Source organism: Erythranthe guttata, chromosome 4, assembly GCF_056151865.1.
Source record: "Erythranthe guttata isolate IM_541 chromosome 4, IM_541, whole genome shotgun sequence".
NCBI classification, from domain to species: domain Eukaryota; kingdom Viridiplantae; phylum Streptophyta; class Magnoliopsida; order Lamiales; family Phrymaceae; genus Erythranthe; species Erythranthe guttata.
In genome coordinates this window covers 2,467,478-2,492,180 of record NC_142536.1, presented here as the reverse complement: position 1 = coordinate 2,492,180, position 24,703 = coordinate 2,467,478, and the positions used below count along the sequence as shown (strand labels likewise).

Sequence of the window (24,703 nt, the reverse complement as noted above, 5' to 3'; positions counted from 1 at the left end):
AAGCTTGAAGAAGGGTTGGGCTTCGATTTTTTGATGTAATTTCGACTCTTTTATGTGTAATATGCATTGGGTAGGTCGATTACGGAACCAATTTCATGTTAAAAAGCCCTACAAATCGATTTGTAGGGCTTTTTTTTCGCAAAAAATGTTCGAACGCCCAAGATGGGCGCCCAAGGCGTGTACGAACGCCCATCTTGGGCGTTCATTTAAAAAAAAAAAAAATTGCACTGGACGCCCAAGTTAGGCTTTTACGCGTTTGGGGGGGGGGGGGGGTTGGATTTTTTTGGGAAGTTTTGGGGTTGTAGAGAGATAAAGTATTTTTTTGGGGGGGTTTGTTATAAACCGCAAATTGCAATTTTCAAACCGCAAATAGCAAATCACATCCACGCAAACCCAGAAATCCTAGATCTACCCAATACTCACATTGAGTTGACTTACCAACAGATTTCTCTCACTCGAAAGCTCATTCACTCACAGAAAAAGGAGATTGAAAGAAGAAAACTAAACAATGTGTAGTGATTAGTGTTACTTTTATCCCTGTCTTTAACGGCAGTATTTAGGCACATAACCAATGGTACGAGACAATAAAGTTGCTCCTAAGTCAAAGTCAGTCGTGTACGACAAAGACTCTGTATAGAGATGCCAGAAAAAGATAGAAGTACTGTTCAAAAAGAGAGGGAGAAATGAGGAGACGGAAGCGGCGCATTCGAAGTGAGAGTGGAATTGAGAGGATAGAGTAAAAGTCCGAGAGAGTGGACGTCCACGATTAAACAAAAAAATAATCTAGACGCTCAAGATCAAAAGTTCTCACTGGATTGGACTTAAGTGGCTTGGGCACTATTCCTAGAATCGGATCTGCTAGAAATTATTACGTTTGGGACCAATCATAAACAATTGATTTATGGGCCCAAAACAACATGACAAATACTCATATTTTTATGTGTGATAATGTGTTAATTAAAAATGAAGAATTTTTCAGTGCATTCCGGGTTTATATGTACCCTATAGTAATGTATTCAAATTGAGTCAAATCACGTATGGAGGACATGTTTGAGGAAGAGACGTTTAGCAAATGAGAAATCAATCAAGTTACTAGTTAACAATTATGAGGGCACCGGCACACACTTTATAAGTCCGCCTATTTACCTACATTAAGCAAATCTGATTAGATATATATATATATATATATATGCTTCTCAATACAGACAAGTGAACCGGAATATTCTAAAAAGACATACAAAGAACCCCATGTACTATTATAGCTCACATTTCATCATACAAGGAAAAGACCGACAGGCTAGAGCATATTATTTTCCCCAACATATGTCGGATATAACTTGTAATGATATCCGTACGCAACAAGCCGTGTGTGTTTGTTTATTTCCATAACTTGACTGAGCTGTCGTGGCTAGCAGATGCGACCATTGCTGTCACGGGCGACTGCGCCAGAGCAGCAACTATGTTCTCGTGTGCAGGTACCGTCATGCTTTTGTTCTCTATCATGTTCCACAGCTCCAGAGACTACATTCATTACAAAATTACGTAAACCGTAAACAAATGGATCCATTACAAATTATGTGTCTGTGTGTGTGTGTGCACGCAGGGGGAGAGAGAGATTACCCTTAAGCCTCCAATGACCAAGAGAGAAGGATAACTTGGATGAAAAACGCAAGAATGGAATTGGTTTCCGTTGGAGTTGAGCTCGTGGATGCAATCTCCTGAGGCTAAAGACCAAACTTTAATGCTATCCTCACTCACAGAAGCCAAGTTCTCCCCGTTAAGGTCCCAGCATAGGTAGTTCACCACACCAGAATGTCCCTATACCACCAAAATTAATGTGTATAAGAAGCAATCGAGCAATACTAAAAGAATCACAGAGGAACACTAGATGAACCACGGAATTGTATGCTAAAAAACCCTGACGGCAAAATTAAAAAAAAATATTTAATGCATCATTGGAATTCTATCTAAAGCGACAGATAACATGGAAAAAAAAATATATCTCCGAATCGACATTTAATTTGAGAGGAAGTAAATCCACAAACCTGGAAAGAATATGTTTGTCTGTCATTTTCAACATCGAATATCGAGACCACCTTGTCTGATGCTGCTGCCAGAAGATGCCCAGTAATAGGTTGAAATCTCACTTGTGCACTGCCTCCTTGCTACAATATGCAATCCAGAAAATTTAGATCACAACAATACAACTAACCTAGACAAACAAAAAAAAAACAGAAGGCATATATGAACATGTACGAGATAAAAGATCAGTTTCCAACGCCCAACCTTGGAAATCCGAGTGCAAGAAAATGGATTAATATTCCAATAGCGTATTTCGTTATTACTATCGCAGAAACAGAACAGATCAGTCTTTTTGGGATGGAAGTCGAGGGACATCACATGGGAAGAATGTCCTGTGTATGCATTTAGACAATAGCTTGGCTGCATAAACAAATTACATAGGGTTAGTACTTAGAAATAATACAGGTAAGAACAAAAAAATCATAAATGAAAATGCAGGGATATGGAATATGGTTGCACACATGTTGCTAGTCCCAAGTCTATTTTCAACAGTACAAAAAGTGGAAAGTTAAATCAACTGAATGGAAAAGAGATCGTTAGTGTTTACATTAGCTGCATCCCACAATCTGACAGACTTGTCAAATGAAGCCGTCGCAAGTTGAGTTGAATTTGGCCGGAAGCGAACATCTGTAATTAAATATTGGTGTTCTTCCGGGGTGGTCTCAGTCTGCAGGGTGTTCATGTTCCAAATAACAGCCTAATGAAGGGGGCAGGAAAACAACATGGAAATAAAATAAGTCAAAACGAGGGATAATGCAATAATATAAGACGAGTGTGTGCATTAAATTGCTCATAAAGTTAATCTAGCAGCACAAGGGTGCTCAAGTGTCCATTAATGATTGTAAAGCCACTACACTTTCAAGAACGAGTAAAATACCTTTTTGTCATGTCCAGCACTAGCTAATAACTTCCCATCCGAAGAAAAATGGCAACAAGTCACTTTATTTCTTGTCCGTATACAACCAACTTCCCCAAACGAAAAACCTACAAGTCAGACATGATGTTTGAAAACTGAATTTTTTGTTGCGATGGAAGTTGCATTTTAAAAGATCCAAACATGCATAAACATCATAGGATAGTACCTTTAGATGTCTCTGTTTTATGCTCAGTAAGAGTTTGTTTCAAAGAGCCATATAAATTTCCATCTCCTCCATCATGTGACAAAAAAGATTCCACGTTGTCTTCAAGGGAACCAACATCTCCAAAATTCTCCAAATCATCCTGTATAAAGAAACATAATTTCATGAATTCAGAGCATAACATTACATGTTGCAATGCTTATAATTCACAATCACGATCTCTTGGAGATGAATTTCCTAGTAACAGGTTGATATTAAAACCCCATAAAAATGGAGAGGACAACCAATCATTGAAACAGATCTGTGAACATTGTACGAAGCTTAAAACAAATGTTCTAAAAAAATTAAGAACGCAAAAAATCAATATCTCTACAGTGCATAAATTTCCAAGCGTAGATGTTCTAAAGGGTGCATCATTTAGAAGATTAGGTATCAAATTAATAAAATTAGGTTAAGTAGCCCTCTAGCGGAACCAGTCTTACAAGCTGATTTGTCGAAGATGCAATTCCACTGGCTCCTTCTGCACCATATATCATCATACTCTTGTTCACGCTATTGACATGCTGCAGGCTGCTAGCAGCATTCATTCCATCGCCAGGTGTATGAGTTGACTGTGGTGATCCTGGGGAAGGGCCTACTGTATTTCCAGTTCCTGTACTGTTAGCAGGCCCTGATGAAGAATGTTGCTTTCTTTTCCTGTTATTCTGTTTCAGGTCAAAGGCGTGTCATTCCTTTATATATTCATAAATAAGGGAAGGGGGTCATGAAAAAGATGTTTTTGATGGAATCACTTGTGAAATCAACAGACAAACTGCCAAGTATTAGTGTTTATCAAGGTTGAACAACAAAACGGACCAATAAGAGCATATGAATGGATATCACCTGTTGCAATTGCTGCTGTTGCTGTTGCTGCTGTAACTGATCTTGTTGTTGAGATGAAGCCTGCTGCATTTGGGCCATCTTCATCTGCTCAGAATGACAACAGTTTTAATTGCAATAATCCAGAATAAAATCATAAACCAATATGATCATATAAGTTAACATCACATTTGTTAATTTTCGAAAAATATATTATAAAGAGAGAAATTATAGCAAACTAAAGGAATTGTATTGCACCTGAAACTAGTACAAGTACCTAGAAGAGCGACACGGCCTGATTTTTATATATATTCAAATTAGGTATAATATAGTTAACGCTTAGTCTATCAACTTTTAGGGAACATAAATTGCTATGAGTGTGATCTAGTGAAGTAAAGCAGCTGCACTTCATCTGAAATTAGTACGAATGCTACTTCCTGAAAACTCTGTATCTCGCCTAAAATGATAGGTGCCCATAGTTTTACAACGTGAAGAGTTCGATGTGGAGAAAAAGAGAACAAGATTCTTTTCACCACTTATCCCTGAATAAAGAAAATATATTCGAAGACAAAAATGGCCCTATTGCCACAAATTAAGATGAGAGAGAAGTTTGATTCGTGTGGCATGATTTATGAATGCCAGAATGGTTAATGACATACTAAAGTAGTTTATTGGATGTCGTCACAAACTAGACTAACATTATTGTTTAAAATTCGTAGATAGTATTAACCTTAGGTGAATTTGACTGCACTGGGGAGCAAATAGATCCATCATTCCGTGAAGGCTGCCCATCTTTTGCATTGAAGTTACCCCTTGGTAATCCCCCAAACCCATAGTTAGCTGAATTTCCAATGTTCCCTTGTGCCTGAGCTTGCGCTAGAGCCTGTTGCTGTTGTGGTGACAAAAGAAACTGGTTTTGAGTCTGCATATTGGGTTTTTGTACTTGTAATCCCAAACTAGGACGCAATTGGTCAATTCCCTGCGCAGATGTAGCATGAACTTTCAAGTTCATCTCTCATAAAGTATACTTCATCAAAAGAATGTAAAAAATTCAAGAAACTCACTGTCAGGGGCCACCCCTTCAGTGGAAGACCTGATACTCCTTGACTCATCCCTGAAAGAACAAAAATTGTGATGAATCTTCATGAAATACGCTAACAAAGAACATTAGAATCAACCTCTGACTCAGAACGAGCAAAGGGAATATTTACGTATAATATTTGATGAACTTTCTGAAAACTGAGGGACTGAGTGCATAATTTAAATACTGGATAGTGCGACAGATTGTGTGCTGTGTGAAGATTGCGCAGTGAAACACATCATGAAATTTGTTGAACGCGGACAAATAAATAAAGGTGTCAAACAATAGTGCGTGGATGTTTTTCAGTTATTGCTGCATTTAATGGTAGGCCTAAAATACAAGAAACGTGGCACTGATGCACAAAACTATCAAGTGGATAAACAACAGCTATAATTCGAAAATAAATTACTTTGTAAGGCATAAAATGCATAACATAATGACACGTATATGTATTATATGAACAAATTATGCAACTGTCGCTACTCCTATTTCCTACGTAGCTGATTAAACGGCAAATATTAGTACAGCATTTAAAACCTTCCAATTAAAGAGATTTATTTGAAGGATATCAGTACTATACCTGCACCACCAAGTCCAGATTTTGACTGAAGAATTGCTTGCCCATATATAGATGATGGGTCCATCGGCATAGATTTCTGAGTTCCACCCAAGTTAGGTTCCGTTTTAATGTCCTGGCAAAAAAAAAATGCATATGATTGAACCGAACGAGGAAGCAAAATAGACGGAAGCAACATAGCCAAAAAATAAATGGTTCAGTAGTTACAGTTGTCAGCTGAGGCCGTCCGTGCATTTGCTGCAAGGCTGCAGACATGCTCCCAGAATTGCCTTGAATCAACTGTCTGGATCAACAGCGGAAAAAAACTAATGAGTCATTGGACTAAGAATATGCCAGTTTAAGAATTTAATTTCCCAGAATTTAAATATAAGTTTATTAATCTTACCCTTGTGGATTGGAAGCTGACTTGAGAAGTGCCATCCTATTGGCATCAATAAGCCCAGAAGATGTCTCAGAATCCATTGAATTAGGATGCTTCATACGATCTTCATACAATTTCATAGTTAATACACCAGCAGACTGCTGCCCCATCATGCCTTCAGAGTTTATCGAGTTCATGGGACCGAGGGGAGGATGGTTAGGATCTCTTCGATGTAACTGGGCATGCGCATTGCGTTGCTGCATGAGTTGCAACTGCTGCATTTGCAGCTGCTGCTGCTGCTGTTGTTCCCTTGCTTTGGTTTGTTGTGTCTGAAATGAAGAGGAAAATGCCAAGGAAAAACTTGTCAATATACACACCCTATATATCAAATACTGAAGCACTTAAAATGAACTGTAGATTTTTTAGAAACCTCTATGTAAGCTGCAGCTGCCTCAGAATGCTTCTCGTTTGTCCTTGCAATGAAGATGTCCCAAAAGACGGACCACCACTCGAAGAGGAATCCTCCAGGTGCATCAATAGCTACAAGCAGAATTCAAAATTAATTATTTAAGCAATCATCTATGGCAGCATTTTCTGCAATCGAATGGCAAAGGGACACCCAGTTTCATCGAACAACTTCAGGCACAATAATATTCAATTCTATGGAACTTTCGCAAATCCCTTACCTACAGGATCAGTCGCAACTTTTCCTTCCGTCATGAAAGCTTTTGCAGAATTAAGCAAGTTTCTTTTCTTTAAGTAGTCATAAATGTAGACATCAAGCCTGGCAAAACATCGAGGAAAAAAAAGATAAATATGAATGCATTTACAACGGAAAGGACTTGTTGGATTTTCGTAAAATGTGAAGGAAATAAACAAATTGATCTTCTACGACAAAAACAACAACCTGTTTATAGTTCAATAACTTTATTTTCCCAACTTTTGAGCATCCATTAACATAATTAGATATCAAACAAAAACATTATGCATAAACACCAAGACAGAAGACTTTATTGGACTCTTTTTACAGTTGAAATCAAGGAGAAACTGAAGCAGGCAAGCCAAAAATTTAGGAATCTTACATCTTATCTGCTTCCCAATTACTTTGCGCCATGATCGCTGCTCTAGTAAACGACTCCAAAAAGTTCAACTCGTGAGCCTCTTTTGTGCCTCTACAATCAAATTCAATAACATTAGTGAATCTGATAAAAAATTGTAAGAAAATAATAAAGCCGCAATTCTCTAGTTCATAACAAAAAAAGGGGAGTGGGGGAAAATTGAGATATCAAACTCAGCAATAACGATCCGCACAAGATCCAGAAAAATTCGCTTAACCAAAACAACAATCTTCACCCAAAAAATCAAATAGATTAAAAAAAATTGCCATTCTAGTTGAAAAAAGCAAAAATCTCAAGCTCCTGCTACTTGTTTGCCAATTCAGTTCAGATAAAAAACTCTAACGCTAAGTTCTTACCAAATTCGGGACGATCGCGATCCTGAATTCAGTTTCAGCTGAACTTCTCAGTTATTCGAAGATTGCACACACAAAAATGGCAAGTAGGCACACACACACGAAACGCTCCTACCTCGACGATTATTCGTTTTCACGAAATTGTAATGACGAAACGAAGAACTTAAAATCTCAGGAAAAATGGAAAATGGAACAGAAAGAATTCATCAATTCTGGTTTGGAAGGGAAGCTCCGAGTTAGAAGAGTGAAAGCTAGAGAGAGGAAAAATATCGGTAAAGGAAAAGTTGTTCACGTAGGGATCTGAGCCTGAGGCATGGGGAGCGGAATCGAATGCAGGATTATATAGGATATAGGTTCTGACTGAGGTTCGGACTGAGGATATATGTCAATAACGGGGCTGGAGGCTCGGGTCGAGGTTTGGCTGGGATTGTGATCAGGGGTGTTTAAATGTCGAACGGCTTTTTGCTCAGCGAAGCGGCGCTGGAGTTTACAGCTGGCCAGTGCAGGTGGAGTTTTTGCTGACGTGGCGTAACCCATAGTTGTAATCTGTTCGATCTTTAAGAGATCTCGAAAGTGAGGGCCCTTTTTCAGCTAAACTGCGGATTCGGGAACGTCAAGTTCGGGTCTGGGTTTCGAACCGGACGTCAATGTGAACTAAAACCGAAAACGTTGTTTACTTTCATCTTACGCCACACTCAAATTCAATATATATATATAGTTAGGATAATCTACTGTCACCCTTTAGGATAAGGTCTAATTGTGGGTGTCAAATGTAATAAAATCTTCTAAATAATATGGAATATTCTCCGATTCGACCCCATATTATCTCATTCGAGCTCCACATTTTAAAACAAGATGATCATACGTACTACCAATCAAGGTTTGTAAATGTCATATTGTCGTTTATTAAAAACTACATTTTTACACAAAATAAGTAAATATAAAATATTCAACGGAATCTAAAAAATTATGTTGAATATCAAATCATAAGGACGAACATTTAGCTAGATTCATTGAAGAAGGCGGTTGTAATTACCCAAACGTAAAGGAATTTTCGTAATTTACCCAGTATGAAATGTGAGTTGCAAAATCAGCCACTAGGGTTTTTGAGCAAATGACTTTTATAAAGAGTATCAAAATAATGTAATAAACATCAAATATCTAGTCCCCATTAAATTGTGAATTGGCACAAAGGGCACAGATGCCACATTTGGCATTACCTAATTGTATGAAACCCCAAATATCCACCAGTCACCATGAATAAATTACCAGATGAATAATGTCTAATTTAGCCTTGTGGAAACAAATCAAACCAAATTTGAATTCTAGATTTGTGCCGTATTCATATGTCCGTATCTTTGCATCACTCTCTTGGTCGCTAGTGCCGCAGCCTCACTTGCACGCAGAGTACCCGTTGCCATAATTGCAGCAAACTCACTGCTAATCTCTTCCTGAACTTTGCTTCGAGCATCTCCAAGTGGGTCCAGAGGAGCAGCGTTACTAGTTTTCTTCGGAGATTCTGTTTTCGATTTTCTATCTACATCTTCATCCTTCTTCTTTGTAGATTCTGCAGCATTCTGAGTAACCGCAGATTTAACAGTCTGAGCAGATTGAGCAGCTACGGAAGGCCTGAACTGGGGTGCCTGAGGTACTGCACCTGCTCTTAATGTCGTCTCCAGTTGTTGTATCATAGGCACTGCACAAGAAAAATCGATAATTAATTGTATAAAGTGAAATAAATCATCATCCTCGTACCATATTCAAGTTTATAAACATTAACAAACTAGATGACGGGTTGCCACAAATTAACTCAAACAGAAACTTGCAGGTTTTTTCTGAGGAAAATATTTTTTATGACTTATTTATACGAAAAGAAATCTCCATCGAATCCTAACAGGTGGACGAGATCACATACGAAATCACATTTATCACCGGAAAGGGACTTACACATGAGAGGACCCATGGGGCTGTTCATAACTTCATTTGGGAGATTCAATATGTAATCGGGTATTGAAGCACCAACTAGAAACTGGGCAACTTCATTACTGAAATTGTTGCAGTTGTGAGTCATCAGACTGTAGGTTTCGGCTGTATACCTCGGACCAATCTCTTGCAGGTACATCTCGAAGACATCCTTAGGCACGTGTGTCAAGCCAAGATCAACAACTCGGAGCGGAGTTCCATACGTAGTTGTTCCAACCGGAGCACTTTGTATGCCACCTCCGAAATAGTATTCGTGGCCATATACAACCACTCCAGTATGCCTGCACAATTTAAAGCAACATATCATGAGCTAAGCCCTTTGATTACTGCAAAACCAAATCATCCATTTCGAGACCCAAATTCGATAACTCATGGTAGAATGCTAGGAATGTAAACTACAACGACAACGACGATATTAACCTAACCTATTTATCAATGAGAAAAATCCAGGTTTTCGAACAATAACTTACCATATGGCTTCGATAGCCTTCCCCAAAAACGTTGTAGACAGTTGTCTGGCAAGACCCTGGCTTAAGTCGTACACGTTCAACGAGACTTTGTAACCATCCTGCAAGAATAAAAATGTTTGTTATCGATATGCACATTTATTCTAATGGATCAGATACAAAAAAAATGATAAGATGTGTACCTCAGCCATCTTCACCAGTCGAATCGGAAAATAATTTGATAGATGATGAGCAAGACTCTGTGTTGAAATGAAGCGAAAAAGCTGACCTACGAAACCAAAAGTACTTATCAATGCAATGCAATCGCCAGGGACGAATAGTGAAAAAAAAAATGCAGGAAAACAAGACAAACGAAGAATTCGACGAGTGTGAATGAATCAAATCCCCACTCCAGGGCACCATTAAAACCCTAATCCCAAATTCTAACTTCCAATGCTCAAAAAAAAGGAAAATATTCAAATCCAATTAAAAATTAAAAAAAAAAAAATCCGTAATCGAAGAAAAGCTCCAGGTAGAATATAGATCTTACAATCTTCTTCGCCGTATCACATCAATTCAAAACACATTGTCAACAATGTACGCATCCTTTCATTTAAATTTCATCTAAATCTTCAACAAAACATCTCTCTGAATACCCAATCAAATTCCACAAAACTCCATGCCGTAAAAGGAACGTGACGAGGAGAAAAACTACCACATATCTTAGATCTAACGGAAAGCACAAAATCTAAAATAAAATTTGCACGAAATCGGAGAAAAAACGAACCCCCCCAAAAAAACAGAAAAACCTAAATAAATTGGAAAGTTAATCTAGAAAAAATACCTGCAGAGGAAGGAAGATTAGAAAACCACCAAAAGAGAATTCACACGCGCTCTGTTCGTAACGTCAATTTCTCATATAATGTGGGAAGGCGCTTTTTATACGGTTAAAGAAGGGGGCGAGATTCTCTACGACGACCTGGAGAATTCTGCTTCTTTGACTTTCTGGAATCTTCCATCCAATCGTCACCCAACACGTCATTATCTTAAATTTCAATTTTTTTTTTTTTTTTTTTTTTTTTTTTTAGGTTTTCATATTAGTAACAACTAATCTTCGATGGCCGGTGACCATTCTTATGGTTTTCTTTTCTAGATGCTATGTTTGATTAATCAATGATAATGTAATGTATGCCACATTTGACTATGTACATCAAGTAATTAAATAATTTTGGCCTAAACATTAAGTATGAGTCAAAATATTTTATTTCTTTTTCTTTTTATAAATATAAAAAAAAAATTGACGGGCAAATCCTCGTTTAACCATGTGAAATACTCGCAAATTTGTATCCATTTTATCTCATTCGAACTCCTCATTTTGAAATAAATGTATATCTTGATTTGTAAATATCATATTGTGGTGCATTAGAAACTCTATTTTTGCACAAAACGAGTACAAACAAAAGAAGATTTTGTTAAATTTGACACCATAAAATTGAACGCATAAGAAGATTCATAATTGATGGATGGTTGTAATTATGCAAATATGAGTGGTTTTTTCGTAATTTGGTCTTATCTCAGTGGTAGCCGTAATTTAACCTCATAAAAAATAACTTGAATTGCTATGGGGTTTTTAATGCACTTTAGGCAAATTACCATTAGCTTTTAGGAATAAAATGTAGGGATTCCTACTTTGGTATATATATATATATATATATATATATATATATATATATATATATATATATCTGATTCTCTTGCAGTTGTTCTTCAGTATAGTTTCAATATACACAGAAAAAGAAAAAAAAAAACATACATCAAAGGTCAGCATGATCATTTGGATTGACATTAGCACTGTCTAATTCAACAATGGCATCTTTATTATTTCTGAAAAGAAAATCCGAAGGAATATTAATTCCGGCAAAACCAACCATAATAGCAGCACCTCCAATAAAATCGAAGAGACTAGGAATATTCCCCTTCAACGAATCCAATACAGCAGCTAACGGTACCTGTATTGAAAGACCTGCTGTCGCCACAGTTGTCGTTGTAAGCAGCACAGCTTTCGCCCATAAGTAATCACTCAGCACATTGTCCAGCAAACCTAGATTAGCAAGTTTAATTAGCACTAATTACATCAAAAGATAAAAGATTACAGAAACGGCGGAAGTTATGTCTATCGAAGAATTTGGTGGCATTAAATGTACTACAAGAGAATAAGGTGTAGATTGTGTAATCGATGATGTGCAACTTCTGCTATAATTGCTTAATTTCAGATTTAAGAGCAAAACAACACTATAAAATAATATATTTAACGTAATAACGTAGTAAAACTGGTCCGAATATCATAATTAAGCCTAGACATGTAAGAAAGCAGAGTTGTCCATAATTTGATAAATCAAGATTTAATTCCAAAAGAAAAATGAAGCTTATATATCATACCTTTACCAATAATAAGACGAAATTGCTCCCATGTAAGCGAGGTGAAAGGCTCGAGCCTAGAAAAGTGAAGCACGAGAGCCACTGGAAAAAATATCATGAGATTGAACAAACCGAGGAATCCAAGAAACTGAGCCATACTAGCACGGCCCTGTACTTCATCGTCTTCATCGGGTAATTTCTGGCGAATCAGGGTGATGTACACAGCATAAAACGCTGAGGAGCAAAGCGCCAGAATATCCCCCGTGACAGCACTCGAGGCAACTTCACTCGATGCTGAGTCGCCCATGCTGACAATTATTGTTCCTCCCATGCAGAGCAGAACGCTTATCAGCTTCAGCCAAGTGAACTTCTCCCCCAAAAAAACGAGCGCCACTAAAAACGTGAACAAACTGGATGCACTGCTTAGGATGGTGTTTGACTACACATCAACAACGTAAACTTTAGGCTCTGTTTGGATCAAGGAAAATGGCAAGTAAAAAGATATATTTTTCCTTAGGAACCAAAAATGCTAGTGATTTTCAAATTCTTTGTTTTCATTTGCTTTTGCATTTCACTTCCATTATTTCAAAATCTATGAACCAAACACAGCCGTCATGTTTAATTTTCACATTTAAAAGATGTAAAAACAAACAAATCGTGAGATCAAATTTCTTACCGTAACTGTAGTGTACTTTAGAGAAAGATTAAACGTGAGCTGTGCAAGAAACCAAACAGGGCATATCAACAGGCTAACTTTTGCAACTCTCCGACGAGTCCAACGACCCTCTTCATCCAATCCTGTTCCGACACCATCATAAGCAAGAACGGTGTTCTCTTGCAACACAACCACATTAGGTTTCAATATATTAGCTTCATTATCATCATCATCAAGAAGAATAATCTTTTCAAAATCCCTTAAATCTTGCAAAGCGGGACCCGCTCGATTCCGCCAAAAGAATATGCTTATATTTTTATCCTCCAAATAACGCCCGATTTCGACTAAAGGTATACACACCACAAACAACGAGTTGCAAATGTATGTTACGAGAAAGGGGGAAACGCCCCCGTCTTCGACCGACTGTACGATGAAACTAGCAGCAATCCATATTGTTGCAACTGCGAATATGTAAATTAACCCTAAACTCCATCTCCATAATTGGCTTCTCATTCCAATTTCTGGATTTTTTATTTACACCTAAAATTTGTGGATGTGCAATTTTGAATTTCAAAACCCTATCCTAAATTCCTAATCCAACGAAATTATATATGAAATTCAGTGGCGAAATCATCCCATCAGAAAAAAGCGTTCCCCTCGTAAGAATCTGGTCGGAAGAAATAAGCCGGATCGAGAGAAAATAGCTGAAAACAAAAGAAACGGAACTATAAACCCTAAATTCCAGAACAATATTCAGAAATTTGAAATTTATATAAAGTAAATCCTGAATCACGAGTACTCAATCCAGCAACAATATTTGGATCATCAGTTCAGTGAGAAAAAGGAAATGGAACAAAAAAAGTGCAAAAACAGCGTACCAGCTGTAGTGAGATGATTCGTTGACGCGTGGAATTTTGTGTATATGAAATCCTGTTGCAGGTTTCGTGGAAAAATGGTGGTGATTCTGATTCTCACAGTTAAGGGAGAATCGGATTTGTTTTAAGATGGTATTTGACAAGTGATTATTTAAAAGCAAAAGTTAGTGATCGTGTAAATTAGTTTTAAGTGTTTATTTCCAAAAGTTGGGGGTGTTTGCAAATATTTCAGAAAATGAACTTAAATAGAAAAAACAGGGTTAGGGGTGCTTTTAAAAAATTAGCTTAAAGTAGATTATTTTAAGAGAAGCAAAAACAAAAGTTGAAAGAAATACGAAGTTACGAACACAGAAAGAAAAAAAAAACGTGATCGTTAATTTGAGATTGAGAAATAAATTTGCATTTATGAAATTCGGTTATTTGCTGAATCAAATCGTATATTCAGTTCGATAAACAGTATGAAATGTTCGGCGTACCGAAATTTCGCGGTTTGACCGATTTAACATCACTAAAATTTACCTTTGAAGGGTATTTTCGTAAGATAATACATAGTTGATGGGTAACTGATTACCCAAACGGGAGGGGAGTTTCGTAATTTCACCACAACTCAATGGTTGGCCGTAATTTTCAGGAGTTGGGCCATCGATAATTACTTAAGTTTGGGCTCAATTCCAAAACTTTATATTTTGGGCCCAAAACTTTAACAATATGTATGTATATTTCTTGCTCCAAATAAATATACATATTATTAAAGTTTTGGGCCCAAAATATGAAATTTGGAATTGAGATAATCAAAATAAATATTTTATATTTATAAATTACTTTTTTTTTATTCACATTTATAAATTACTCACAACGAATTTTTTAGATTAACTTTTGCAAATACACCCCTTACTATGTATAAAACGTCATGGTGATCCAAAATCCAATACACATTGATTATTATTGCTAAAACATAATTGTTGTGATTAGGCTAAAATATTACGAATTCTTGCAAATACATATCAATACATAGTAGCTTGTATGATTTGGTTATAGATTTCATAATTCATATGCAATAAGTATGACTAATTCGAAAATCTTATTTTAGATTTAGTGCATGTACAGTACATACCTACCAAATATTAATTCAAGTATTATTAACTTGACTATTTAGCAACCTTATTTTCCTCTATATAAGAAGGAATTTAGATAGCAAATAATATCAACAAAAACTAATCTCCTCAAAAAAAAAAAAAAAAAAAAAAAGGCATCAAGAATGGCTTCCTCTTCGAAGTTTTATTTCAATTCGCTCCTCTTATGTGTTGCTTTCTTATCGATGGTTGCGGTTTCACTGGTAAGTGAAAATGCTAAATACGTCTTATATATAAAAGTAATAAACGATAGAACAGTTTGAAAAACTCTAATGGCATTTTTGTAATTTTGAATGATTCAGGCGGGTGAAGGTGAAGCTATTCCTTCGTTTTCACTGCGTCCTCCAATGCCAAGCCCTGCAACCACATGTGCCGTTCCCCAAAACCGTGAGTTCTTACAAAAACGAAATAATTATTAATTTATTAAATTTTTTTCTAATTTTTTATTTTTTTTCGTATAGAATGTGCAAGCCAATGTAACCGTCGATGCTCAGCCACATCGCATTTGAACAATTGTTTGTTGTTCTGCAACAAATGCTGTAATACGTGCCTCTGTGTGCCACCCGGCACTTACGGAAACAAGGAATGCTGTCCATGCTACAATAACTGGAAGACCAAAGAAGGAGGACCAAAATGCCCTTGAAATTTATTTTAATTTTTGGAATAATTAATTATTAGCATGAAAAATGCTTTATATATTTCATATGTAGTGCAAAAATAATCCAATGTGGCAATTCAAGGCCTTCAATAAAACAAATTTAATGCTTTATATATCTGAGTTATGATCATAATTTTATCATCAGAAGAGAGAAGAAAAAAAATAATGTTTTAACACCAATGTAGGTATATTATATATATCATGTATTATAACACATACATACATATCAAATACGTATAAACGAAACGTACACACGCACCGCAACGAATGTTATATACCGCAAGTCATGTTCTTGCAAATGTACGCCTCCGTTTCCCTATAGTATAATTTACTACTACAAATCACTTTATGTTTAATCAAATCGTCGAAAAAACACGTCAGCGAATTTGATGCATGCCCTCATGTATATATATATGAATTAGTGTGCACTATTGTTCCTCGACATCGAGCCCCATGCAATGGCTTCTGCGACGGCTTTCTCTCGTTCCTTGGCTGAGATTTCGCTCTGGTTGGCGCCGGTCGGGCTTCCTATCAACTGAGGAGAAGGAGGAGAAACGGGGCGGACTGATAATCCTGTGTCCGGCTCCCCAGGTAGGCAACTCAGAGCAGTCACCACATCGCTGATTAATGGCCGTACGATCGCATCCTCTTGCAGACACATGGCCGCAATCGCAACCGCTTGATTGAAGCTCTTCTTTGGGAAGTCCCCTCTAAGAACCGGATCCGCAAGCTCCGCGAATCTGCTCGGATCCTTGAATATCGGCTCAGCCTAATCACAAATTTATCAGCCAAATTATGTTCATTTACTATTTGTTCTTTTTATTTTTTGACAAAAAGCACATCAATTATATTACAATTTATTGCATTTAGTACCCCTGTATTATCTCATAATTGTGAAGTTTTAGGGGTACCGTTTGCTAAAAAAGTGCGATTTGGGGTTTTTAACAATTAAACTAAATTAAAGGGTGCTGAATGCAAAAAAAAATATATTAAATTTACCCATGTGACTAGATTTTGTTGATCAGGTCTTCTCCTAGTATCAATAGCTCTTTTCCCAGTAATAATTTCCAACAAAACAACACCGAAGCTATACACGTCCGATTTTACGGTCAATTGACCTGTTTTTTGGTACTCGGGTGCACAGTAACCGTATGTTCCCATAACCCTCGTGGACACGTGGGATTTATCCCCAACGGGCCCTAGCTTGGCCAGCCCGAAATCGGAAAGCTTGGCATTGTACTCCGAATCCAATAATATGTTGGACGATTTTAGATCACGGTAGATCACCGGAGGATTTGCCTTGTCGTGCAAATACTCTAGCCCTTTTGCAGCATGCATCGCTATCTTCATCCTTGTGAACCACGGTAGTGGGGCCCGGTGAGGCGAAAGGTCTGTTTCAAGAAAGTTGTTATTGATTGGTTTAGTTTGTTTTTATTGCAAGTACATTTTGAATAGAGTTTCGTCTGAAAAAAAAAACGGAAAAACACTAAACAAAGACGAATCGTATTTATTATGTATGTACCTAGTAGATGGTCTTCGAGAGATCCCAAAGGCATATACTCGTACACCAAAAGCCGTTGTTCTCCATCGGCACAATAGCCGATTAGATTCACGAGATTTTGGTGGTGTAAAAGGCTTAGCATTAACACCTCCACCAGAAATTCTCGATTTCCTTGGAGCCCGTTTCTGTCGAGTTGCTTAACAGCTACCATCTGAATAAAACCGGCCCGGGCCGGCCCGATAATTAAAAAAATAGACAATTTTTTTGGGGATATATTATAAGAAAATGTGGATGAAAAAAATACCTGTTCGGTTTTTTCGAGACGACCCTTATACACGCGACCGAAGCCACCCTCACCGAGGAGATATTCTTGCCTGAAATTCTTTGTTGCCGACGCTAATTCCCTGAAGGTGAAAGTTTGTGCAGCAATGTTGTTGTTGTTGTTATTGTTATTGTTATTGTTATTGTTATTGTCCCCTCCTTCTCTGTTACCGGTGGCCTTGTTATTTGTTGTTGTTTCCGACGTTGTTGTTGTTGTCGTCGTTTTTCTCGGATGCTCTGCATGGAAGAAAAAAAATTGAAACATTTTTTTAACGTAAACCGAATGTCGAAATTTCACATTTCAAACGATAATAACGAAAAAACGAAAGAAAATGGTAATTACCATTTGGTTGAGGGGAGGGTTCTCTGCGAGAATTGGAAGGGGGAAGTTGTTCGTGTTTTCTTCCCCTATATTTCTTCGAGTCTCTTCTATCGTGATCGTGACCGTGGCATGAGAAACACGAGAAACAACTCATTGTTGCAGACTTTAAATCCAAGGAGGGCATGCACCAATACCTATATATCAACAATTTTCAATCAAATATTTTTTTATTTTTGTAAAAGAAAAATTAATTCAGAATTCTTACAGCATTTGTATGGGAAATGAATTGAAAATCTTGCCTGGCCTTGAGCATTTGCCAATGAAGCAGTTATGGCTTATGGCCACTCATTTTCAAAGGCCCTGAATTTTGTGTGTTTATATATATATATATACAAAAAATATGTATGTATAATTGTATATACATGGCCGGCTCTAAGAGCAAATCTCACATGTGATTGTGTACATAGAGTTTTAAGTATTAATAAATATATATTTTTAAATGTTTAGGGCTCGTTCGGTTCATTGGATTCGATTTTATATTAAATCTGTTAAATTATGATATTATATGCGATTTGTATATAATACATTTTATTTAATAAAAATTAACATGTATTTTGAATGATAAAATATTACTTTACTTGTTTAGTCATCTACCATTATATTAATCTCGAGGATGAGTGCTACTAATTTAATGAAATAGACTAATAATAGCATTTAATGACGGACTTCGATTTTAGTAGCGGATTTGAAAAAAATGTGAATCTTGCCAACCGAATGTGTTACTAGTTCCGACTATTTAATCAGTAAAACCTTATAGCGGTAATCGAACGATCAGAAAATAGGCCAATGATGGAACTTCAGGCTGAAAAATAAAGTAGGGTGCAATTTGAACGATTAAACATGTTTTGAAGGTGTAAAGTGCCATAAATTACTTCCGGAGGTGCAAATTGCTAAAATGGTACATTTCAAGGATCAATGTGAAATTAAGCCAAAACAAATGGACAAATCAACCCGGTCCGAAATGGATCCATTTCCAATTCGGATCCCCTTAAACCTCTAAACCCCTGCATGAAAACCTAAATTAAGAAACCCTTCTTCTCCGATGCGCTAAGATCACAGTCGACGTTGAATCTACAGACCATAGTATTGACAATTAACAATAAATCCCGACAAATTATTGGTGTAATCGAAGATGTACTTCAGATTTCGACGAATGCGTCATATGTTTAGGGTTTTGCCCAAGATTTATCCAGGTAATTTGACTAGTGCAATTTCCTTGCCCTTATTTTTATAGACTAATGGATCATTCACCATTGCCATTTAATTGGTTTTGAACCTTTTGCAGATACTATTTACCGGTTATCTGGGGCGGGCATCAATGTTTTAGCAGATCCCCGTTCGGCTGCTGCTTGGTTTACTGCGAGCAATAGCATCTACAGTAGGCTTGATCTGGCTTGCTGTCAAGGGCAAAGGTAGGAAATGCAAAATCTTCTTTATGAATTTATGTTTATGTAGTTTTTGTTTTGGTCCATGGGTTGGTCAATTAATGGAAGGAATTGCTCTGTTTTCACTTGTAAGTTTGAATTGAATTGGGCAGTGGTGTGGACTGTGAATTTTTACAGTAACTTCTTGATTCTCATGGGCTGATTGGGAAAATAGAAATGAATATATATATATATATATTGCTTAATTATGTCGTCAGCTTTTGGGAAATTTTGTTATCCTAACTAGTTAATGACAGTCTTTTTCAGATATTCCTCTGTAGTTGAAACGAAACACGAGAAGCTCTCTACTGTTGATATTTTGTCCTTCGTTCGATCTTCTCTCCATCGGCCTAGAGGTGAGAATATTCAGGACTTAACAGAGTAGCTTGGTTGTACTTATCATTTAAGCTTATCTAGATTGTTATCAGTAGGCCCTTTTAACCTTTTTCTTACGCTGTTACTCATTTCATCCGACGAGCTGTAATTTAGGTGTGCATTACCTTTTTTACGATAAGTTTTTGACTTGAAAAAAATTGTTTCAAGAATTAGTGGTACGATACACTTCACGTAAACACCATATCAAATTTGTGAAACAGGAGAGGAAAAAAAAATGTACCTGTTTGATTTCCTATGAAAATAACATCGACGTGCATTTCAATATCTCTATGTTTCTTTTTCTATTTGACTCCTTTTCTGCATCCAATGCTAAATCTGACTCTAATACGAGTGAGCTTGCAGGCCCTTCTCACTACTGGTTGAACACAACTACGGGCAGCAAGGATTTGTTCAAGGAAAATGGAATTATTCTAGTTCTCATAGGTGAATATCTGGAAGCTTCTCTCGAAGCTAATCAAAATACTGTCAAAATGTTCGAAAAAGCAAAGTCACTTCAACAGAGGTATTGTATATAATATGTATTCATGTTTTCAAAACTCACTTAAGATCTAGGTTGATCATAAGATATTTCTGATCTTTGATGTTGTAGGTACCCTTTCCTTCAAGTTGTTGCATTACAACATGGCAAATCAATATGCCCGAATGATATGTCTACAAATTTTCTCCAGAGAATTGTCGAGAAATATGTTACATTTCCTATCGTGTTGTGTAGCAAGGATATATTTGAGGTTTGTCGTTGACTGGAACTTTATAAAATTAAATAAATGTCTGGTGTTGTATATTATGCATGTGCTGAATGTATATATATACTTGACATGTTACTTAAACATTTAAAAAAATAAAAATATATGTAGTTGATGTAAACCTCTGCCAGTACACTTAATTATTGCGATAGACTGCTTTGAGAATACCACATCCCAATTTTTTTTATAAATTCTCCGTAGACTGCTTTGAGATTTGGCTCTCTGATTATCATTTCTCTATTTAGTTTTCGGTTTTTGTCTCTATTTGGCTCTTTGTAAATGGATAGATATATTGAGTACAGTACACATTCTACAAATGTAGAATGGAATCATTTTCTCTGAAAACCTGCAAAACATTTTGATGTATAGTACTTTGGAGATGGCACCTTTTGTTGTTCTAGTTATGCATTACTTTCTCGATTCATAGTGCAGTCCGATATTTGTATTTTTTATTTGGTGCATAGTGTTCCTTCTTTTTGTATACAATTTTCTCTCTCTTTCTTTTGTAGATGGCAAACAAACCATGCTACATCATATCTAAAAATTTTCAAAATCCTATGGTCTATCCTAGTGAGGATGTAGATCTTAAGGTTCTTGATAAAGGTACTCGTGTTCTTATCCTTTTTCATTAAAAATGTTCATTTGCTTTGATATTCCAACGTACTAGGTCCATTTCTTGTTTTCTTCTTGCAATATGAACATATGATATCTGTCTAAGTAAGAAACCGTTGCATATAAATTTGGAATATATTCCATTTTCATTTTTCAAACTCCCTTCATGCAATCCTTCAATTTTATGATGACCGGTCACTTTTGGATGTGATGTAACATGCTTGATGAAACATTCTAAGGCCTGGTTTGGTTGGGGAGATTAGCCATGATTAAGTAAATAATTAGACTTTGTTTGATGTTTGGCATACCGAATAACTTCCCGGGTCGACCCGGAATTATTATGTTATCATGGCTTATTTTGCCTTTTGGGGAGCTTTTTTATTGGACCACCCATGGTCCAATAATATAATTGGGTTTCAATAGATTATTTAATCTTATCTTTGCTAATCCTACCTTGGCAACTAAACGAGGCCTTAAATTAATTATCTCATTGTTTTAATTGTCATCACACTTGCAGCCATTCATGATTTGAATGCGGAAAATAGCAACAAACCCAAACTCGATGACGTGAAGAGCAGCTGGGTCAAATCCATTGAAATTGTTAAGGAACCAGATGTTTGTTCTGCTTCAAGAAATTTATTGTTTTCCTTCCCAGGTAAAGGCTTCTCAGATTATCTCCCCCCACCCCCCTGTTTTTTTTTTTTTTAAATAAATATTTTTACCTTTTGTGTAAATTTTGCAGGTTGCATTTCAGGTGATGAAAGTAGCAATCACCTGTTCCTTTCTGATGTTAATCACCACAGGATAATTGTGTTCAACAGCAACGGGAAAATTTTAGATGCCGTACGTACCAGAATTACATTTCATACTTAGGATTGAACAGGAGCCCTTTTTTTTTCCTGTCTGAAGAAAAACTATTCAGTACGCATAAATTAAAAGCCCCAATTTATTAATGTTCTATTCTCTCAGATTGGTTCTTCTCCTGGATTTGAGGATGGAGAGTTTGAAAGTGCTAAGTTAATGCGCCCTGCAGCCTCATTTTATCATGATTTTGAGGACTGTCTATATTTTGTGGATTCTGAGGTATGTTTTTTTTTTTTTTTTCTTTTTCTTTTTTTCTTTTTCTATTTGATTTAAAAAGTGCATTACAGGCACTCTTTAGTGTATAGGCAAATGAATACTTGAGGAGGAAGGAACCACTCCTATGAGAAGGCATGTAGATGTCGTTATCTAAACTCTTAACAGGGTGGTCCTTAGTTTGTATAATAATTCGGATCTTGTGCTTTCTTCAATGATTTTGACTCTTTTTGATATTTCCAGTAATTTTCTACCAGATTATGTTTGTTAATCAATTATTTTCTCTATTTACGACAGAACCATGCGATCAGAAAAGCTGATATGGAGAAGAGGGTTGTGGAGACAGTTTTTCCAGTCACCGAGGGTACCAAAAGTCCAGGTTTATGGAAGTGGATTCTGGACAAGATATGGACAGAAAAGAAAACAAATTTGAAGTCCGAAGAATTTGATTCCGACTCGTTTTTGTTTCCATGGCATATTCTGAAGTCATCGAATAATGACATTTTTGTACTCAATCAGAGGTAGAATTTAATACCAATGCTTTTTCTTGCTTCTTGTGTAATTCCCTATGCTAGTATGATTTATCTTCTCGTGACTCGTGTTGTGCAGCTTTGAAACTCTATGGATCGTAGATTTGGAATCAGGGTTTATCAGAGAAGTTATAAAAGGTACGAACCTTTTTTTTCCCCTCTAATTCAAGTTGTTAATTATTCGCTGCGGTTAACTAACTTGTCCTTACATGAAAGAATCTTCAAAGATTTTGGAGATCTGTGGGCAGATTATTCTCGATAAATGCATTCCGTTAAAGCAGTTACCTAGTATTTGGTTAGAGGAGCAAACCAAGAACAATTGTTCATTGGACGGAATTCCGTATGCTGGTCTTATGTCTTCTGTTGCAACTTGTTCAGACAATGTAGTGTTCTGTGATACAGGTACTCAAACTTGTACTCCCTTTTTTCTTTTTTGGCTTAAATTCTTTTATACTAAATATTAATTGGTTTATTTACTGAAGTTGCTCAGCAAGTAATTAAGTTTAGCAAAGGGTCTGAATCTGCGAAGAGCTTTCGATTCTCAAACTTCGGAATTCTTGGGCTGCCTTATTGGCTAGCATCTTCCCTCGAACGAGTTTATGCTGTGTAAGTATACGAGTTTTTGGCTCGAAAAATGCTGTATATATATCTCTTTCGATGGACCTAGTTTTTTATTTGGATTTTAACTTATTCTGAACTGATGTCACAGTGATGAAATCTCGGGAATAGACCCTGATCATTCACAAAGTTTCCATTTACCACCAGGTATTTTATACTTTACCATATGCGAGCAATTTTTCTCATTCTTTTAAGTTTACAGTGGTAATTATTTGAGTGAAATATGCCTTAGGCAGAGTGGATATAGAGATGAATGTGAATATTCCAAAAGATGCTGATTTAGTCGAACAACCACAAGAAGGATCCATTTGGCGTCAGGCTAGAGGAGCAGCTGTCGAAGTCTCAGGTGTAGAGAACAAGGCTGCTTCATCAGAAAAGGTATTAAAATTTTTCCAAAAAATAAAATGGGTATTTTTTTCTTCATATCTTTGATTGTTCACATTTTTGGGATTTCTAGTTTTAATTTTTAAAATTAAAAAAATGCGTGGTTCAGGTAGGTGTTGCTCAGCAATGGTACGATGAAATCGACAATCTCAGCTTTTCAACGCCACAAGAAGAATCAAGCACAATAGAACAAAGCAAAATCCCAGGTGAAGAATTGCAAGAAGGGAAAATTCGTATTTGTTGCACAGTCAACACTAGTCCTGGAACAAGTGAGGTAAATCTATTTTTTCCTCGATTTTCGCTCTTAAAACCCAGTTTTTTTTTTTTTTTTTTTAATTCCCATTTGTTTTTTTAAATATAATTCATCTAGGCTATTGTTTATGCTGCACTTTACATGAGGCTTAAAAAGAATTCAAATTCACGAGCGAGCAAAGCAGAGAGAATAGCTGATATGATTGACCCTAAGAAAAAAACTAAAAAAGATTTGCTCGTTAAGCTCTTGATGTCGTCACACGGAGATCTCGAAGAACTCGTGTGTACGAGACCATTACACGTGAGAATTAAGTTTAGTTGTGGGGACCACAAAAAGGCGGATAATTCAAAGGCTATAGTTCTAACCGATTCCTCCGTGAAGGTCGATGTTACACTACTGTAAGTAGTAGCTGAATGAGATTTGCTGGTCATGCATTAAGAAGAGGGCTCGATTGTAATTTTGTAACTTTATTGTTGTTAGCCATGGAACATATGGACTTGCCAAATTTTTGACTGTTTGATATTTATTTATGATTTTATGAGGTTATTATTGTTGTCCTAATTTACTGCTTATATACGAAAAAAGCTATTTGGCAGAGTTTGTAAGTGAAGTTTGTCGGAAATTATTTATGGATATATTTACAGTGAAAGCAGAAAAACAGGTGAATTTGGTCGACCAATTTAATTAATGGAAATTAAAGTGAAACTTTCGACCAAAACAACCTTTTATTGGCACATTATAATTTTTAATATATATAATTAAATATTTAATAATAGATCTCCAAA

At 36.4% G+C, this 24,703-nt stretch overlaps 6 protein-coding genes across 12 annotated transcripts; 2 read left to right on the top strand and 4 right to left on the bottom strand.

Annotated features, from left to right (window-relative positions):
- Positions 1–1,049: 1,049 nt before the first annotated feature.
- On the bottom strand, positions 1,050–8,223 carry LUH (LEUNIG-like protein). Of its 2 annotated transcripts, none has more exons than XM_088816388.1 (18): positions 7,513–8,223; positions 7,121–7,208; positions 6,725–6,822; positions 6,469–6,578; positions 6,063–6,367; positions 5,885–5,960; positions 5,681–5,792; positions 5,084–5,133; positions 4,750–4,998; positions 4,044–4,127; positions 3,644–3,865; positions 3,165–3,303; positions 2,960–3,066; positions 2,630–2,779; positions 2,287–2,442; positions 2,046–2,165; positions 1,621–1,818; positions 1,050–1,521 (listed from the first exon to the last, which is right to left on the bottom strand). In XM_088816388.1, the coding sequence occupies exons 2-18, from the start codon at positions 7,150–7,152 to the stop codon at positions 1,378–1,380; spliced, it is 2,352 nt and encodes a 783-aa protein (XP_088672514.1). In that variant the 5' UTR covers positions 7,153–7,208; positions 7,513–8,223; the 3' UTR covers positions 1,050–1,377. The 2 variants fall into 2 exon arrangements, with proteins under 2 accessions (XP_088672514.1, XP_088672515.1); XM_088816389.1 differs by having other exon boundaries at positions 7,121–7,199; positions 7,513–7,871.
- A 389-nt stretch (positions 8,224–8,612) lies between these two features.
- On the bottom strand, positions 8,613–11,043 carry LOC105951377 (PPPDE putative thiol peptidase family protein). Of its 2 annotated transcripts, none has more exons than XM_012974802.2 (5): positions 10,783–11,043; positions 10,142–10,227; positions 9,963–10,060; positions 9,457–9,773; positions 8,613–9,205 (listed from the first exon to the last, which is right to left on the bottom strand). In XM_012974802.2, exons 2-5 carry the CDS (start codon positions 10,148–10,150, stop codon positions 8,835–8,837), a joined length of 795 nt encoding a protein of 264 aa, XP_012830256.2. In that variant the 5' UTR covers positions 10,151–10,227; positions 10,783–11,043; the 3' UTR covers positions 8,613–8,834. The 2 variants fall into 2 exon arrangements, with proteins under 2 accessions (XP_012830256.2, XP_088672512.1); XM_088816386.1 differs by having other exon boundaries at positions 10,142–10,222; positions 10,783–10,854.
- Positions 11,044–11,598: 555 nt separating this feature from the next.
- On the bottom strand, positions 11,599–14,020 carry LOC105951387 (EamA-like transporter family). 2 transcript variants are annotated; one of them, XM_088816384.1, is made up of 4 exons: positions 13,890–14,020; positions 13,033–13,715; positions 12,378–12,795; positions 11,599–12,039 (listed from the first exon to the last, which is right to left on the bottom strand). In XM_088816384.1, exons 2-4 carry the CDS (start codon positions 13,522–13,524, stop codon positions 11,753–11,755), a joined length of 1,197 nt encoding a protein of 398 aa, XP_088672510.1. In that variant the 5' UTR covers positions 13,525–13,715; positions 13,890–14,020; the 3' UTR covers positions 11,599–11,752. The 2 variants fall into 2 exon arrangements, with proteins under 2 accessions (XP_088672510.1, XP_088672511.1); XM_088816385.1 differs by having other exon boundaries at positions 13,033–13,678; positions 13,890–13,984.
- A 1,262-nt stretch (positions 14,021–15,282) lies between these two features.
- Positions 15,283–15,788, top strand: LOC148770906 (cypmaclein-like). The gene is made up of 2 exons (XM_088816387.1): positions 15,283–15,406; positions 15,481–15,788. The coding sequence occupies exons 1-2, from the start codon at positions 15,313–15,315 to the stop codon at positions 15,660–15,662; spliced, it is 276 nt and encodes a 91-aa protein (XP_088672513.1). The 5' UTR covers positions 15,283–15,312; the 3' UTR covers positions 15,663–15,788.
- Positions 15,789–15,845: 57 nt separating this feature from the next.
- On the bottom strand, positions 15,846–18,243 carry LOC105956403 (Protein kinase superfamily protein). 2 transcript variants are annotated; one of them, XM_088816382.1, is made up of 6 exons: positions 18,121–18,243; positions 17,843–18,015; positions 17,483–17,736; positions 17,200–17,389; positions 16,677–17,068; positions 15,846–16,446 (listed from the first exon to the last, which is right to left on the bottom strand). In XM_088816382.1, exons 1-6 carry the CDS (start codon positions 18,132–18,134, stop codon positions 16,096–16,098), a joined length of 1,374 nt encoding a protein of 457 aa, XP_088672508.1. In that variant the 5' UTR covers positions 18,135–18,243; the 3' UTR covers positions 15,846–16,095. The 2 variants fall into 2 exon arrangements, with proteins under 2 accessions (XP_088672508.1, XP_088672509.1); XM_088816383.1 differs by having other exon boundaries at positions 18,087–18,181.
- A 586-nt stretch (positions 18,244–18,829) lies between these two features.
- EMB1974 (NHL domain-containing protein) lies at positions 18,830–24,464 on the top strand. Of its 3 annotated transcripts, none has more exons than XR_016030719.1 (17): positions 18,830–19,074; positions 19,167–19,293; positions 19,573–19,661; positions 20,044–20,203; positions 20,291–20,429; positions 20,954–21,047; positions 21,574–21,711; positions 21,799–21,899; positions 22,026–22,139; positions 22,431–22,654; positions 22,743–22,801; positions 22,880–23,065; positions 23,146–23,269; positions 23,373–23,428; positions 23,518–23,659; positions 23,775–23,939; positions 24,036–24,464. XR_016030719.1 is itself a non-coding variant. In XM_012974825.2 (17 exons), the coding sequence occupies exons 1-17, from the start codon at positions 19,014–19,016 to the stop codon at positions 24,318–24,320; spliced, it is 2,268 nt and encodes a 755-aa protein (XP_012830279.2). In that variant the 5' UTR covers positions 18,830–19,013; the 3' UTR covers positions 24,321–24,464. The 3 variants fall into 3 exon arrangements, 2 of the variants coding, with proteins under 2 accessions (XP_012830279.2, XP_088672507.1); XM_012974825.2 differs by having other exon boundaries at positions 23,514–23,659; XM_088816381.1 differs by having other exon boundaries at positions 18,900–19,074; positions 19,563–19,661; positions 23,514–23,659.
- The last annotated feature ends 239 nt before the right edge of the window (positions 24,465–24,703 follow it).

Coding starts and splice junctions, on each gene's coding strand:
- LOC105951387 (XM_088816384.1), bottom strand. CDS start 13,524: ATGAGAAGCCAATTATGGAGATGGAGTTTAGGGTTAATTTACATATTC. Junction 12,796..13,032: donor TAAAGTACACTACAGTTACG/GTAAGAAATTTG, acceptor GTTGATGTGTAG/TCAAACACCATCCTAAGCAG. Junction 12,040..12,377: donor TCGTCTTATTATTGGTAAAG/GTATGATATATA, acceptor TTGCTAATCTAG/GTTTGCTGGACAATGTGCTG.
- LUH (XM_088816388.1), bottom strand. CDS start 7,152: ATGGCGCAAAGTAATTGGGAAGCAGATAAGAT. Junction 5,961..6,062: donor TCAGCTTCCAATCCACAAGG/GTAAGATTAATA, acceptor CTGTTGATCCAG/ACAGTTGATTCAAGGCAATT. Junction 4,128..4,749: donor TGCAGTCAAATTCACCTAAG/GTTAATACTATC, acceptor CATTCTGAGCAG/ATGAAGATGGCCCAAATGCA.
- LOC105956403 (XM_088816382.1), bottom strand. Junction 17,737..17,842: donor ACCCTCCCCTCAACCAAATG/GTAATTACCATT, acceptor TCTTCCATGCAG/AGCATCCGAGAAAAACGACG. Junction 16,447..16,676: donor AACAAAATCTAGTCACATGG/GTAAATTTAATA, acceptor ATTTGTGATTAG/GCTGAGCCGATATTCAAGGA.
- LOC105951377 (XM_012974802.2), bottom strand. Junction 9,774..9,962: donor AAGGCTATCGAAGCCATATG/GTAAGTTATTGT, acceptor TAAATTGTGCAG/GCATACTGGAGTGGTTGTAT. Junction 9,206..9,456: donor CCCCATGGGTCCTCTCATGT/GTAAGTCCCTTT, acceptor TTTCTTGTGCAG/TGCCTATGATACAACAACTG.
- EMB1974 (XM_012974825.2), top strand. CDS start 19,014: ATGTACTTCAGATTTCGACGAATGCGTCATATGTTTAGGGTTTTGCCC. Junction 19,294..19,572: donor GCTTGCTGTCAAGGGCAAAG/GTAGGAAATGCA, acceptor AGTCTTTTTCAG/ATATTCCTCTGTAGTTGAAA. Junction 22,802..22,879: donor TATCAGAGAAGTTATAAAAG/GTACGAACCTTT, acceptor CTTACATGAAAG/AATCTTCAAAGATTTTGGAG.
- LOC148770906 (XM_088816387.1), top strand. CDS start 15,313: ATGATTCAGGCGGGTGAAGGTGAAGCTATTCCTTCGTTTTCACTGCGT. Junction 15,407..15,480: donor ATGTGCCGTTCCCCAAAACC/GTGAGTTCTTAC, acceptor TTTTTCGTATAG/AATGTGCAAGCCAATGTAAC.